General features: G+C 24.3%; 1 protein-coding gene and 2 pseudogenes across 1 annotated transcript; all 3 read left to right on the top strand.

Moving 5' to 3' along the window:
- Positions 1-257: 257 nt before the first annotated feature.
- On the top strand, positions 258-3,353 carry LOC122854028 (annotated as a pseudogene).
- Positions 3,354-6,577: 3,224 nt separating this feature from the next.
- On the top strand, positions 6,578-8,546 carry LOC122854027 (annotated as a pseudogene).
- Positions 8,547-16,225: 7,679 nt separating this feature from the next.
- Positions 16,226-17,529, top strand: LOC122854026 (LARGE xylosyl- and glucuronyltransferase 2-like). Its single transcript, XM_044154439.1, has 5 exons — positions 16,226-16,282; positions 16,369-16,509; positions 16,570-16,676; positions 16,747-16,930; positions 17,279-17,529. The coding sequence occupies exons 1-5, from the start codon at positions 16,270-16,272 to the stop codon at positions 17,527-17,529; spliced, it is 696 nt and encodes a 231-aa protein (XP_044010374.1). The 5' UTR covers positions 16,226-16,269.
- Positions 17,530-18,086: the final 557 nt, after the last annotated feature.

Raw genomic sequence — 18,086 nt, 5'->3', positions numbered from 1 at the left:
AAGTGAATGCTTCTGTTGTAATATAAAAATATCAAAAATTAATTGAGATTTTTGTGAAAAATACTTTGTAAAAATTTCTTTAAATAAAAAAAAATATCTACACCAATTTATTTGTTGCTAATTTATTAATTAATTAATATTTTTCGAGTATTAGGTTATTGTTATTAATAATATTTTTTGGAGCATTTATTATCTGATTTAAACATACATTTTCAACACCAATATTACATTTTTCTAGGTTGGAAGAACACTCCTAACACTAATTGCTGATATATTGTGTTGATAATCAACAATGGCCATGTATAAAAATTGATAATTGATATATAAATAATTGTCTTATAAATGATAAGAAAAATAGTTTATGTAAATTATTATCATAATATTGAGAAAAAGAGAGAGACATAATTTTATAAGTTAAACCAAGTTGGTCTAGGTGGTGACTGCTTGAGGTTATGGTTAAATTCAGTGTTTATACAATTAATATTATCAACAAAGATATATTTTTTAACAACTAATATTTATCATAATAAGATTGCCATTGTATAAATAATATAATGATACAGTTTAACAATAAAACTTGTTGATTTATAGAGATATTTGTTTTGTGTTGACATATTGACACTGGAGATAAACAACAACACAATACAATAAATATTATCAATGAATGAACATTGTAAGTATTACTATAAAATTATTTATAAATTGATAAATTTATTAATAACACAAAAATTAATTATTAACTGATTTTAATATTTAAAGATGCTCACTGGAATGGTATGTCATTTACTACCAAATTCAATAGACTTGTATGGCGTATTACAATGTCTCGATTATGGATGAAATATTTATTAATAATTTCACTATTATTATGTGGTTTTTATTTATATAAAATTATAAATGGTAAGTTTTTGATTATAGTATTTTAAATTTTATTAATTTAACAGCAATTTTATTTATCAGCAAGAGAGGCTGAATTAAAATTATCCAAAGAAACATTAAGTATACCAAATGTATTTGTTGATGGTATACATCAAGCCAAAGATCAACTTGTCAATAGTCAATATCATGTAAGTATTAAATTTTGCTTTTTATTTTAAATACTAGGGGTAATATTATAATGAATTTTTAATTTTATAGAAAAAATGTGATGTCGTTCATATTGCCATGGTATGTGCTGGTTACAATTCAACACAATCATTGGTGACAGTTGTTAAATCAATAATATTTTATAGATCAAAACCTATTCATTTTCATCTACTTGTCGATGAAATATCACTGAGAACATTAAAAACATTATTCGATACCTGGAATTTACCAGAAGGTATGTATATATTTAAATTATATAATTGACATGTGACCTGATGATTGACAAATAATTACATTAAATTCATAAAGTTAGTTCAAGTATTGATACTTAATGCAATTAAAATTTTATAAAATACTATTTCAATAATTAAAAATGAAATTGTGATAAATTTCGTAAATTTTAGTCGAACAAAAGTTCACATTTTTATTTAATTTTAAAAATAAAGTTAATAAAATTAACTTTTAAATTTTAAATTCATTTATTACATTAATAATTATCATCAATTTGAAAATAATTTATTCTATATTTGTAAAAATTAGTATGATTGAATTATTAATGCAATTAAAATTTTCTTTAATCTAATTTTATTATTTGAAAGTTAAAGTATCACTACATTCAGCTGAGATATGGATACCAAAAGTATCATGGATACCAAACAAGCATTATTCTGGTGTTTATGGATTATTAAAATTAATATTTCCGGATCTATTGAGCCAGGATAAAGTATTGGCACTTGACACAGACATAACTGTTCTCGCTGATATATCATTACTCTGGGATGAATTTGATAATTTTAAAAATAATAATATGCTCGGACTAGTAGAAAATCAAAGCAATTGGTATATTAAAAAATTATCATATGGACAATCAATTTGGCCAGCAATTGGACGTGGTTTTAATACTGGTGTTATGTTGATGAATCTCAAAAAATTGCGAGAATTTAATTTTAATAAAATTTGGACTCGAATAACAAAACAAGTATTAATGGAAGTTCATGAAACAGTATTAGCTGATCAAGATATTATGAATTCAGTTATTAAAAAATATAGTGATATTGTTGTTACTTTGGATTGTGTTTGGAATGTACAATTGAGTGATCATACACAAAGTGAAACTTGCTACAAAAATTCAAAACAAATTAAAGTAAAAATAAAATTAATATACAATAAATTAAAATTGAAAATTCATTAACAATTGTTTTTATTTTAGATACTACATTGGAATTCACCTCGTAAACAGGAAGTACAAAATAAGCATGCAATTGATTTTAATAGAATGCACAAAGTTTTTCTTGAAATGGATGGTAACTTGTTACGACGACAATTATCAATGTTCTGAAATTAAAGTTGACAACAATGTGAGTAAAATGATATAAATAATTAAATTAAAAAAAACGAAATCTATCTATGGGAATTAATTTAAAAGCATTTCATTGTTATATTTTTTTCTTATCAGACAAATAAATTTGATGATTGTACGAAATTTACAATGGGCTCATCGATTGTTTATCGAACTCATTTATATTTTTTTGAATATCAATACAATCTTTATACAAAATCTGATGTTGCCTTGGTGACTCAATGCAGTGCTGATAGAATCACTTTGTCGGATGAATTTTGTCAAAGATGGCCAGGCACAATAAGCATCACTTTGTATTTAACTGATGCTGAAGTACAATATTTTATTGACTACATACGTTCATCAGATAATTTACGTAAACGTAAAACATTGCATATCATATTGTTTATAAAGATGGGGTAAATATATTTTTACTAAAATTATTTAATTTTATAAAATAATTTTGTTATTTACATTTTAGGAATTTTATCCAATTAATTATTTGAGAAATATTGGTACATCTGAATTATCAACGTCATTTATATTTCAAGTTGATGTTGTTTTTTTACTTCAACATAATCTTTATGAAAATTTAATATCATATATTATTAAATTGAATTGTGCACGACAAGCTGGAATTACATGGGGAATAATATTTGGAGCATTGATACCAATTTTAATGATAATTGTTTGTGTGGCTTATCGAAGCTTAGAGAGTCGTAGAAAAGAACGTGAACGAGAAGAAGTACAAATGAGGTAGATTTTATTTTAATAATTAATTATTATTACTTAATAATTATTATCTTTTAATTTCATAATACCATTATTTAGATCGCGAAGTGCTGATTTTCAACGGATGCGAAAAATAGATGAAGATATTGATGAAGACTCATCCACACTTACTGGAAAAGCTACTGTCATTGAATAATTTAATATAATTTTCTAATTAATTAATAGAATATTCTAATTAGTGAATAGTTAAGCACATCAGTCAAATCTCGAAAAAAAAAAAATAAAACAGAAAATCCATTTAATTTTAATATAATCATTTATTCATTCAATAAAATCATCAAGACTATTTCATATTAAGATATTAAAATTAATTTTATCTTTTCTGATATAATTACATTATTTTCATTAAGAATTCCATACATTTTTTATTTTAATCGAAATAAAACAAGTAAAAATAGAATTAGTTTTACACTGAGAAAATTTTTTGATGAAAAAAAGAAGAATTATTCTCGATAATAGAAATAAACTTCTTGGCAATAACATTTTTGATGTAATTTAATTTTTACAGTAACACCAAAGAAACTCTAAGAGACGTTCGGAGACAATTTTATGAAAAATTAATAATCAATGATGAAATATTTTTGCATCGAAATATCATTAAAAAGTTGTGTTTTCGAACATTATTTATAAATCCATTATTATTTGTAAAAAACCGAAAAAAATATATGTAAAAATAAAAAAAATTTAATTAAATGTTTGTAATTTTGATCAATCAATTGATGAAACATATTTAGAGCTATGAAAAATAAAGTGCATATTTTTTTTCTAGTACATGAACCTATGTTTTAGTTAATTTCGTTTCATTGATCATGTGAATAATCGACTAAAATTTTGATATCTTATTTTTTAATAATGTTGATTTAGTCTGGTGGATTTAGACTCTGCCAGATTTTTTTCACCAGGGACTCAACTTCTTCTTTAATTTTGATTTGAGAGTGTTTTTTTAGTTGTTGAAGAGCTTCTTTGTTTTTTTCAACATCATCAAGACCATCAAAATCACGTGCACCATTTCGTGTGGTAAAAAATGGATCAATAACAAAGTCGTTATTAATATCATCATTTATTTGTACCACTGTTTTATTTTTTTTGACACGTGTGACTATTAGTGGTACAATACATGATCTAAAACAAAAAAAAAAAATAATAATAAAAGAAATTAATAAACAATATTTATAAAAAATATCCACAATAGTTACTCGTGCAAGAAAAAATTGTAATCAGTACAAGCTGCTACAGCAACTGCGACTGATTCCAAATCTTTGAAGACAACGGTGCCTTTTCCTTTGGGAACACCGTCACAATCAAGATGAACATAAGCTTTTTCAATATATCCAAATTGAGAAAAAGCTTCCTTTAAATCATTGTCAGTGATATTTTGTGGCACATTACGGATTTTAATAGTTGTTATGTGTGGCACTGCTGTAATTTTTATTTTAGTATCTACAATTAAAGTTCCATTCAATTCTTTGCTTTTATCAGAATTTTCCTGTAAAGAATACCATATTAATAATATACAATTATAATGAACAATTAATAATTTAACTGCTTACCATGCGGACAAATATACAGCTATTTACAAAATCATGGTGAAAGTTAGAAATTTTACCAATCTGACTGAATACACCAAAAATATCGACAAAATTGGTATTTTCTCCAATATTGTCAATTCTGATCCAATTATGATCTTTTGTTTCATCAGCGTAGTTAGGAGAGTTAGTAGGGTACATTTTCAGCAATTTTCAGCACCGAGATTATATTTTTCTAGCTTAGAAGAACACTCTAGAACCATACATTATATGTACATTATATATACATTATATGTATATATAATACTAAATATATTGCTAACATGGCCGTTTTCAGAAAAGGCTAGCAAGAGGTCTCTAGTCTTCTTGAGTATTATATATATGTCTCATGGAGGTGTATTATCTCTCGAAATTTACTTGAATTTACTGAAGCCACAGAATGGAGCAAGTCAGTACGTTTTTTTGCCGGTGATGACGCTTTTACTACAACAGTTCTATGGTCACATGGTATTTTTGTTTATATTTTTTCATGATAATGTGACAAGTCAAAAGATAATTATTTATTAATTGTTATTAATTAATGTGACGATTTAAACTATGATCATAATATAATAAATTGATAAAACTATCAATAAGTCTGCATTTAAAAGTAAGTTAGTTCTTATTTTTTTTATAATAAGATATAAGTATGGATATGTCAATCCTTTTGTTTATGTAGCTTTAATCTTAAAAATATTCGAATATTATTTATTACAGTTATAACTGATATTTAAAATTATTTTATTATCACTGGTGTCCTTTTTTTAGCACGAAAAATGGTACAAAAATGTATTGTTTCCGAATGTCAAACATTAAAGGGAAATAAAAATGGTATTTCTATTTTTTCTGTACCAAAGGTAATATTTTATTTTTGTAGGATTCTTAGATCCTAAATTGCTATAGTTTTATCCTCACTTGCTGATATAATGTAGTCTGGATTAATAGTAACTTCCATAACAGCTAGTTGATGTGGTTCAAATTTTGTTATGATGATGATAATACTGGTCGATTATGCATATCATATCATGATAATTTTGATTGTCTTCAATTGCATCAATGCAATCATCATCACCTGAACTAAAATGTTTTTCAATAAATATTTTATAAATTATTTTTTTTAAAAATTATATTTAGATTAAATTTACCTTAGAAGAAGTGAAACAACCTAGTAACATGCTGATATACCAGATGATAATGAAAATGTCACAAGAAGATACCAAGGTGTGTGACGTTGATTACGTTTTGTATTTTCCCAATATCTATCACAAGTTAAATACCAACAAACAGCTCTATTTAATTCACCTAAAATAATAATCATAATTTATTACATTAGTAATTAACAAGTTTAATACAAAATAAATCATTTTTTTTACCTTTAATTGCTTGGAAATGTTTTACTGATAAATTTGTAAGTAATCCAGCAAATAGCAATACAATCTCTCACCAATATCTTTAAATAAAAAATGTAATTCCTTTCCGCTAGGAAGGAAAAATTTAGGTTACCGACTAAAACCCATAATGGCGACTGAAATCCCATAATTCACCGCTAGAGATCTCATAATCGTGCACAGTCGGGTTGGCAACGCTGGGTTCAGGATACAATCTAACCTATTGTGTCAAATCAAAGTCTTGATCCATCTTGACTTTTACTCATCTTCAACAACAGGCAAAATAATTTCTCCAGGTTGATGTAAAATATCTTCAAGTATGATTAACTTGTCATTGAATTAAAAAAGTATAAAAAAATAAAATTTAAAAAAACAAATACATGGGAGCAAAAAATAACAAAAGAACAATGTCAAATCGTAATTCAGGAAAAGGTCCAATACCAGAACGTTGGTTAAATTGTCCAAGAAGAGCAGAACGTCTTATTCACGATAAATTTTTAGCCTTCAAAACACCATTATCACAAGATTTCGATAATGAAGTATCTGAAGCATATCGTTTTAATGTTGATTTTTTATTTAACAGTGTAAAAGAAAATAAATGGAAACTTGGTTTATGGATTGACTTGACAAATACATCACGTTTTTATGACAGAAAAGATGTTGAATCATATGGCTGTCAGTACCTGAAATTACCATGTCGTGGACATGGTGAAACACCAGATGTACAAACAACACGTGCATTTATAGAAAATGTAAACAATTTATATCACAACATCCATTAGAAATAATTGGTGTACATTGTACACATGGTTTTAATAGAACTGGTTTTTTAATAATAAGTTATTTGGTTGAAAATAAAGATAATAGTCTTGATGCTGCAATGGCAAAATTTTCAGCAGCAAGACCACCAGGTATTTATAAAAATGATTATATTAAAGAATTATATAAACGTTATGAAGAAGGTGAAACACCACCACCACCTCCACCACCAAGACCAGATTGGTGTTTTGAATATGATAATAATGACGATGATGATGATAATGGATTTAATTCTGGTGGTAGTAATTCCCCACCAGCAAAACGTCGTAAAACTGAATTTAGACATAAAAATCCAGTATTTATGAAAGGTGTTCTTGGTGTATCATCAGTATCAGATAGGTCAAAATTATCACATGTACAAAAAAGAGTACAAGATATATGTAAATGGACAAAATCTGGATTTCCAGGCTCACAACCAGTATCAATGGGACATAATAATATAAAATTACTACAGGATATACCTTACAGAGTATCATGGAAAGCTGATGGAACAAGGTAAATTAATTTAAAAAACAAATGATTAGTTATTTTTATTAATAACTTTTATATTTATTTACAGATATATGCTGTTGATACAAGCAAATGGTGAATCATTTTTTATTGATCGTGACAATAGTGTTTTTAAAATAGATGTTATTAAATTTCCACATTACAAAGAAACACATAGGCTACTTTATGATACACTTCTTGATGGGGTAATTATAAATAATTTAAAATTTTATTTATATGATAAAAAAAAGTAAATATCAATATGGTTTTTTTCTTTTTGTTAATTAGGAAATGGTAATTGATCATGCTGGTGGTAAAGAATATCCTCGTTATCTTGCTTATGATATAATTATGTATGACAATATAGATGTTTCAAAATTAGGCTTTTATCCTGATCGTTATAATATAATAAAATATAAAGTTATGGCTGGTCGTCATAGAGCAATAAGTGAACGTAAATTAATAAGAGAAAAAGAACCATTTTCAATACGTTTAAAAGAATTTTGGCCAGTTATGCAAGCTGATCGTTTATTAAGTGATAAATTTTCACAACAATTAGGACATGAACCAGATGGTCTTATATTTCAACCATCAAAAGAACCATATTGTCCAGGACAATCAGATAAAGTATTAAAATGGAAACCATCATCATTAAATTCAGTTGATTTTAAACTTAAAATTGTTAGGGAAAGTGGTCTGGGTATTGTTCCTAAAAACGTTGGACAATTATTTGTTGGTTCACAAACAGTACCATTTGCACAAATTAAAATTAATAAAACAATTAAAGAACTTGATAATAAAATTATTGAATGTAAATATGAAAATAGAAAATGGGTATTTATACGTGAAAGAACTGATAAATCATTTCCAAATTCATATGATACAGCAATGTCTGTTTGGGAAACTATTAGAGATCCAATTACAACTGAATATTTACTTTATTTTATACGTGAAAAAGGATTTGTTGATAATTCTGATCTTATGCCACTACCAGCTAAATTAGAATCAAATAGTTCATCATCAAAATATGTTCATCATAATCAAAGACGATATTGTTTAGTTATTTAATTATCTATTTAATTTAAATTTCTTTTATTTTGTTACAAAAATAATTGATTGTTTTTTTTTTTTCATTTTGCATGGTTCAAATTGACTTAGGTACAGGAAAAAACAAAACGTATACAAACTGTCATTTATTAATCAAATGTAATTGAGATTTAAATAAAAAAAAAAAGACGTTTACTTTACTATTAAATTGTTGTTGAATTTATTTATTTTTTGTATTTAAATTTTAGCATTAAATATTGGGTGGTCAACTGTTCATCTACCGGCCTTGGCGAATAACAATCTTGTAATAATTAGTTAATCAAAAAAAGAGAAGATTTTGCAAAAAACAATATTCAATTTTTTTTTTTTTTTTATTATGAACAATATTCAATTTAATTTTTCATCAATATAATGTTATTATTTCACGAGGTCAATTGGATACCGATTTTTCATAAGAAACCTATGACTTTTCTGTTGGCGATAACTCATAGAGTTTTCACTGAAAAATTAGGGTTGTTAATTTACCGGTGTTTTATTTTTTTAGAATTTTTAACCGTATTTTTCACCGGTAAAAAATCATTTCAACCAAAAAAGGCGGAGTTTACCAGAGCCAATCACCGTTTGCGCGGGTGATTTTAAATCATCCGAGCGGTTGTCATAAAAAAAAAAAAAAAGTGAAGTTAGAGCAACATTCAAAAAAAACAAGTTGGAATGAATTACAATAATTAAACTTTTTTTTTTTTAATTTGATTATTCAATCCTTTTTTTTCTTCAGCTATCAATTTTTTGCCACCATCAATTTCATGCTGGAGTAATTTCTCCGCCACCAACCTCATACCGGAGTAATTTCTCTGGAAATGGGCCAAAAACAGAGAAATGCCAGAGTAATGCCAGAGTAATATTTCCACCAGGAAGTTAAGAATAATGAAGATATTTTTTATTCAAGTTTATACCGTTAGGTAATTTTTTTTAAATATTTTATATTGACCTGATAGAAAAAGAATATATAAATAAATAATGAAAAACGAATCAATAATATAAAACAATGTCAGATAATTTTAAATATTAAATATACAACATTTTTTAAAATACTTTTATGGACGTTTTAAACAAAGGCTAAGTTACAAAGCAATACGTATGAGGGTAGTTATAATGGTATATTCTTTATTCAGTTTCGTACTGTTAGATAACTTTTTTAAAATATTTTATATTAACCTTATATAAAAAAAATAATAAATAAATAATGAAAATCAAAAAAGTTATATGAAATATAGAATGATTTTACAATTAGAATTATTTTCATAAAATTCGATCTATTTTTATTAAAATAAATTTTCAATTACATTATTATGACTTGTCCCAATCGATGCATAAACTAAGCGATACATAAGATGAGCGATTCTAAATAAATTTCAACTTTTTTAGATAATAGTACAATGCAACGACAAGTAAATAGGCAAGTTTATTTGTATACGTACACATGAATGTTTCGTCAAGTCGTTGAGTCTTCAAGCTGTCAAGTACTTGTGAGAGTAATCGCGTAGAACTTTTTGACTTGACTATATCCTGAACATCTGAGTGTTAAAAAAAAAATATAGCAAGTGCAAAGTGTACGTCTATACAAATCGGTAAAAATAAAAAAAAAATCTACTCCAATTTCTTGATTTATATCCTTTAACTAAAACTAGATAAGCATAAAATATAAAAGTGTAAATTTTCCAATTCAAACAAATATTTTTGACAAATATTTATCACTTTTTAGAAAACCAAATAGAAAAATAATATTAAAAATAATTAAATGTCGAAATAAAATCAATCAAAAATATAAAAAATTATATCATAAACGAATTTTGCTTCATTGATATTATTAATATTTCTTTTAAATGTATTTGTTATAAATAAATTGATAAATTATCACTCAAATAATATACATTTTCCATTATGTTGATAATTTTTTTTTTTTTTTTTTTTTCTTATTAAAATGTGAATGCTATGAAAGGGTAATCAAAAATAAAAAATTCCAAGCCATTTTTTAATGTTAAATAATAATAATAATCATATATGAATTTCGTAAAAACAAATAATTATAAATAATATTTTTACGTAGATATGATATAAAATATCATAAATAATATATATCTACACAAAATAATAACGAAAAAGAAATATCTTATATCTTATTATTATCTTATTAATATGTTTTATTTATTTATTTATTTATTAATAACCCAGCAGCACTTAGTGCCATTTTAGGGGTACAGTGTAAAATTACATGGGAAATGTAATTTAGCAAAAAGGGATAATATAATACAAATCATAAGACTAAAATAATATTCGTATAACAAGTAAATAATGGGACTAGCCCAAACGTGTGCATAATATAAATCAATAAGACTAAAATAATATTCATATAACAAGTAAATTTTTATTTATTTTTTATGAAAAACGTGTGTGTTTTAAATAATTTTATATATTTTTTTCATTAAAATTATGGAAACGCTTAGCTGGAATTAACGAAAGAGAATATCTAGGCTTCGTCCAATTTAATTAAAAAATAATTTTACTAAAAAAAAAAGTATAAAGTCAATGTATGTATACGTAAAAGTCAACACCTGTTAACGCGAGTCCAACGTTACTAGTGGTGCTAAAAAATTACGTGTACAAAAGAAAATAATGATTTTTAAAAAATAAATAAAAAATTCATATTTAAATTAACGAAAAATTTTTAAAAAAAAATAATATTTGATGAAAATATTTATTGATATATTAATAGATCATTTATAATATTTGTAGATTATTTTAATTAAGCTTCACTCTTGTATCGCGTTGATTCTGACTTTTCGTTTTTTAATTTTCTTTTTTTAAGGGAGAATGCTTGCTGAGATTAAAAAGAAAAGACAAAGTGAATGACAAGTAAAAAAAAAAAAAAAAAGGAATTCTAATTTCTAAACTATCCCATTTTGCTAAATACCAAAAAATTATTTAATGCAATTATAAAAACGATTTAAATTTTAAATAGTAACATGGCCGTTGACCATTCAATATATCTTGAACTAAGAACTGTTAAATTTTGTTTAAAATATAATAATTATTATAAACACAAAAATAATCAACAATTAATTATATACACATACCAATCGACCATGGCAAAAATTAATCAGAATATAACGCAATAATAATTCTCCCAAAATTATTATTTTTTCATTTTGATTTTTAATCAAGTTTTTCATTGTTATTTTTTTAAACAAATCATTTAATATACTTGACAATGTAAAACTTATCATTTTTTTTTAATAGCTGTTTTTTTTTTTTATATACACCAACTACCATATTTCCGGTTATGGATGATAATAAATGTTATTTTAAAAATTGTTCAACAAAATTAAATGCTAAAAAAATTTTAGTTCGTTAAAAACTATCCATATATCAGAAAATAGATGTATAGTTTTATCAAGTGCAATGATTCAACGATTATTATTTTTTTTTATATTCTCGATGCTATACAATTGATTGTTGCTTCGAGTTATATACAGTTTAATTAATTTCAAAAAGATAAAAGTAATAAAATTGACAAAAATAAATAATGTCAAAGTTCCTGAAATTTGTATGTTTATTTACGAAAAGTTAAATATCTATTGCTGTTAAATCGGTGAGTGGTATCATTACAAATAAAAAATGTAAATCGTATTTTATTACGAATTCATTACAAAATATTTTAATTATAAATAGATACAGTATATGATATATATTTGTAAACTTGATTAAGTAATTAAAAATTGAAGCATACACGTGGGAAATATATTTTATTTGAAATAAAAAAATAAGTCAATAATAGTAATAAATGTCATTTGACAAATTTAATTTTTCTTTAAATCATTACAATATTTATGTACATGTAATGCCTGAGCTTGAAGATGAAAAAAGATGAAGCTGCAATAGTATGTATGTAGTATAGTATGATACTAAATAATTTTATAAAATAATTAACAGGTTATTCTTTATTTTTGATTAATTAAATATAAATTTATTTTTTAAACAACCAATACTAATAATAATTTTTGTTTTTTAAATATTTAGGAAAAAAAAGAGCATCAAAAAGAATTGATACGTTAATATAATCATTTTATTTCCCATCATTTTATTTTTGTATAATCCCGAAACCGTCCATGTTTAATAACCATGAGTTAAATGATGGGCAATATTCTTTTGGCAATATTTCCAAATATTTGGTTGCATATTCTTCGAAATCACAATCAAAAGGAACCTTTACACAAACGTTGTTCAGGTGTATTTAATATATTCGCAGCTGTTTTGAAAAACTGAACAGTTGCGGCTGATTCTGGAATATGTAATAAATAAAGTTCTGGTGAATTTTCAAGTACAGCACTTATTATATCATCGGTAGTTTTTGTAACATTAGGCAATCTTAATAATTTTAAATTTTTTAAAAGTTTTAATGAGTCACTAATTTTATCATTTTTTCCCCATATATCAAGATTACGTAAATTATTAATATTCGAAATTGATACTATTCCATCATTAGTTATGTACTCTCCATTGAACTGTAAATCGGAGAGATTTTCCATTGTGTTTACGACTGTATATAAAACCTCATCAGTTATATAGCTAAAATTTAGTAAATTCAAAGTTCTGATCTCTTTTAGGTCAAGTATACCAGGGACTGCTGCCATCATATCATAATTGAATAATACGGATAATTCATGGTTGTTGCTTTTCAAATAATGGAAAATTTTTTCAGGGTTATCAATTCCTCCAATTTCAAGTCTTTTTAGAGCCTTAAGTTCACCAAGTACCTGAAATTATTTATAAAAATATGTTAAAATAAAATTAAAAAATGAAAAGATTTTTTTATATGTTTTTGTACTAGATATAAAGTTTAACTTACGGGAATCTTTTCTTCTGGAAAAAATCCAGATGATGGAATATAATCTCGCCAATTTGCAATAATTAAATCAGTTAATGACTTTTGCAACATTATTGAGTGAATCAATAAATTCAGTCGGAATATATTGATGTTCATATCCTTGAAAAATAACGGATAATGTTTTAAGATTTGATAAATTTGATAAAGCGTAATTGTTAAATCTAACTATTTTGTTAGAAAAAACCCATCTTATTCGTAAAATCATGACGTTGCGACAATGGTTGTTAACAATTGGCAATGCTGTTCTATGACAGAAGGCAGTTAAGTCTAATTCGTTTAAAAATTTGCCACAATTATATAGCATTGAATAGACGAAGCAAAATTCTTGACGTATGTTGGCAAATTTATTTAGACAATTTTGTTGTAACTCCAGTACGTAAACTTCAGTTTTTTAACATCACCCCACGATGATCGAAGAATTTCTTTCCATTTTTTACACACTAAAACATAAATTAATTAAAATAAATAAAAATCAATAAATAATTTTTTTGAATGAATATAAATTGATATTGTAATTGTAGCGTACCCAATGCAATTTTTGGTCTTTCACGTGATGGCACATACTTGAATATGATAGACAAACAATCATCATTAACAAAGTCAATCTAAAAGAAAATCATGAAAATATTAATAATAATAATAATAAATAAAATAAAAAAAAAAATCAACAACGCTAATTTAATATTAATTTTTTACTTGAAAACTGTATTTTAAAACTAACCTTTGTTATTTCATCGTTTAAGGCTGGTAATGAAACTTCATTCACAGACATTTTTAATGTTTTAATTTTTAATATTTATTAATAGTAATTTATGATTTTTCTTCTTTTTTTTTTTTTAAGTAAGGATTAACTGTTGAATTTTAACTATTTTTTAGCAAAAAAGCACGAGTGAAAACTTTTTAGCACGTGGTGTAACACCGGCACAGCATTCGTGTATGTTCCACTGAAATATAATAAACTGGCAGCCGAACTCCGTGTCGCCGAGAGAGAAACTCAATGGTAGTCGTGTTGTCCTCGTCGGTACAGTCGGTACAGTCCAGACACGCAATGTTAAAATTTCAGAGCAAAGCCGTGGTGGGGGAAATATTGCAGATTAAGGTACCAACATTACAACTGAAATTTTTTAGGAAATTTTAGTTTGTAATATTGCTTCATGAGAGGCAAGATGGCGTCAAGTGTAGGCGCGTATATTTAAAATTTTCGATTTATTATGTTTATGTTTTTTTTTATTATCAGATTAGATTTTATTATTGTAGATTAGATAAATTTTATACAATTATAAATTTGATATTTTTGTTAAGCATCAATTTTTTATTATAATTATTATTATATTATAATTTATAACATATATTACAGTTATTATATACATGTTTTTTACAATTAATATATTATATACTATTGAAATTATAAATCATTTGTTTGTTTATTGAAAAAAAAAATATTCTGATACTTAATTATTTTACGAGAAAATGATAATTTTTATTACATAAAATAATAATCAATCAATATAAATAAAAGCAATAAAAATTAAATTAAATTGTAATTAGGATTTTTTTTTTTTTTTTTTTTTGGCGCTTTCAATTTATCCATTATTATTTTATTTTTTTCCCCGAGCAACAATTGATTAATATTTAGTATTAAATATTGAGTAATAAAGTAATATAAAAATTCCTGAACAAGAGTATTTGTCGATTTTATGTTTTTATTTAATAAACTTTCATTATATTTCTAGATGAAACGAAAACATAAAAATTATTATTATCAACTAATTCATTTTGATAACAGTTGAACAACAACAACAACAAGATTTTAATTATATACTTTTATTCAACAATGAACGTGTGTTTATTTAATTTTTTTTTTTTTTTTATTAAATCTTTCTTTGATTAGAATTTTTTACTTTTAAACTTTAGATGTTTTTTAATGTTTATTTATAAATTTATAATTTTGACTGATTGCAACACTGAACACTATCATGATGTCATAATTTGTTGTTAGCTTGATATAGTAATTTTTATTAAATTATCTTTTTAAAATACTTAGTAAATTACTTTTTTTAAATATTTATATATATTTTTTATTTAAATAGTTCGTAGAAGTTAAAGATAATTTAAACTAAGTCATTTGTTGTTTGTTCAAGTGAATGCTTCTGTTGTAATATAAAAATATCAAAAATTAATTGAGATTTTTGTGAAAAATACTTTGTACAAATTTCTTTAATTAAAAAAAAAATATCTACACCAATTTATTTGTTGCTAATTTATTAATTAATTAATATTTTTGGAGTATTAGGTTATTGTTATTAATAATATTTTTTGGAGCATTTATTATCTGATTTAAACATACATTTTCAACACCAATATTACATTTTTCTAGGTTGGAAGAACACTCCTAACACTAATTGCTGATATATTGTGTTGATAATCAACAATGGCCATGTATAAAAATTGACAATTGATATATAAATAATTGTCTTATAAATGATAAGAAAAATAGTTTATGTAAATTATTATTATAATATTGAGAAAAAGAGAGAGACATAATTTTCTAAGTTAAACCAAGTTGGTCTAGGTGGTGACTGCTTGAGGTTATGGTTAAATTCAGTATTTATACAATTAATATTATCAACAAAGATATATTTTTTAACAACTAATATTTATCATAATAAAATTGCCATTGTATAAATAATATAATGATACAGTTTAACAATAAAACTTGTTGATTTATAGAGATATTTGTTTTGTGTTGACATATTGACACTGGAGATAAACAACAACACAATACAATAAATATTATCAATGAATGAACATTGTAAGTATTACTATAAAATTATTTATAAATTGATAAATTTATTAATAACACAAAAATTAATTATTAACTGATTTTAATATTTAAAGATGCTCACTGGAATGGTATGTCATTTACTACCAAATTCAATAGACTTGTATGGCGTATTACAATGTCTCGATTATGGATGAAATATTTATTAATAATTTCACTATTATTATGTGGTTTTTATTTATATAAAATTATAAATGGTAAGTTTTTGATTATAGTATTTTAAATTTTATTAATTTAACAGCAATTTTATTTATCAGCAAGAGAGGCTGAATTAAAATTATCCAAAGAAACATTAAGTATACCAAATGTATTTGTTGATGGTATACATCAAGCCAAAGATCAACTTGTCAATAGTCAATATCATGTAAGTATTAAATTTTGCTTTTTATTTTAAATACTAGGGGTAATATTATAATGAATTTTTAATTTTATAGAAAAAATGTGATGTCGTTCATATTGCCATGGTATGTGCTGGTTACAATTCAACACAATCATTGGTGACAGTTGTTAAATCAATAATATTTTATAGATCAAAACCAATTCATTTTCATCTACTTGTCGATGAAATATCACTGAGAACATTAAAAACATTATTCGATACCTGGAATTTACCAGAAGGTATGTATTTAAATTATATAATTGACATGTGACCTGATGATTGACAAATAATTACATTAAATTCGTAAAGTTAGTTCAAGTATTGATACTTAATGCAATTAAAATTTTATAAAATATCATTTCAATAGTTAAAAATGAAATTGTGATAAATTTCGTAAATTTTAGTCGAACAAAAGTTCAAATTTTTATTTAATTTTAAAAATAAAGTTAATAAAATTAACTTTTAAATTTTAAATTCATTTATTATCATCAATTTGAAAATAATTTATTCTATATTTGTAAAAATTAGTATGATTGAATTATTAATGCAATTAAAATTTTTTTTAATCTAATTTTATTATTTGAAAGTTAAAGTATCACTACATTCAGCTGAGATATGGATACCAAAAGTATCATGGATACCAAACAAGCATTATTCTGGTGTTTATGGATTATTAAAATTAATATTTCCGGATCTATTGAGCCAGGATAAAGTATTGGCACTTGACACAGACATAACTGTTCTCGCTGATATATCATTACTCTGGGATGAATTTGATAATTTTAAAAATAATAATATGCTCGGACTAGTAGAAAATCAAAAGCAATTGGTATATTAAAAAAATTATCATATATACAATTAATGGCCAGCAATTGACGTGGATTTATTACTGGTGTTATGTTGATGAATCTCAAAAATTGCGAGAATTTAATTTTAATAAAATTTGGACACGAATAACAAAACAAGTATTAATGGAAGTTCATGAAACAGTATTAGCTGATCAAGATATTATGAAATATTAAAAATATAGTGATATTGTTGTTACTTTGGATTGTGTTTGGAATGTAAAATTGAGTGATCATACACAAAGTGAAACTTGCTACAAAAAATTCAAAACAAATTAAAGTAAAAAGACAAACAAATAAAATTAATATACAATAAATTAAAATTGAAAATTCATTAACAATTGTTTTATTTTTAGATACTACATTGAATTCACCGTAAACAGGAAGTACAAAATAAGTATGTAATTGATTTTAATAGAATGCACAAAGTTTTTCTTGAAATGGATGGTAACTTAGTTACGACGACAATTATTTAAATGTTCCCTGAAATTAAAGTTGACAACAATGTGAGTAAAATGATAGAAAAAAAAAATAATTAAATTAAAAAAAA

Source organism: Aphidius gifuensis, linkage group LG4 (genome assembly GCF_014905175.1).
Source record: "Aphidius gifuensis isolate YNYX2018 linkage group LG4, ASM1490517v1, whole genome shotgun sequence".
Taxonomy (NCBI): domain Eukaryota; kingdom Metazoa; phylum Arthropoda; class Insecta; order Hymenoptera; family Braconidae; genus Aphidius; species Aphidius gifuensis.
The sequence above is the reverse complement of the archived record's forward strand: the minus strand, read 5'-3'. Positions and strand labels throughout refer to the sequence as shown.

Bases quoted from the DNA above. Each gene is read 5' to 3' on its own strand.
- LOC122854026 (XM_044154439.1), top strand. The intron at 16,510-16,569 runs GTAAGTTTTTGA...TTTATTTATCAG, and splicing joins TTTATATAAAATTATAAATG to CAAGAGAGGCTGAATTAAAA. The intron at 16,677-16,746 runs GTAAGTATTAAA...TTAATTTTATAG, and splicing joins TTGTCAATAGTCAATATCAT to AAAAAATGTGATGTCGTTCA.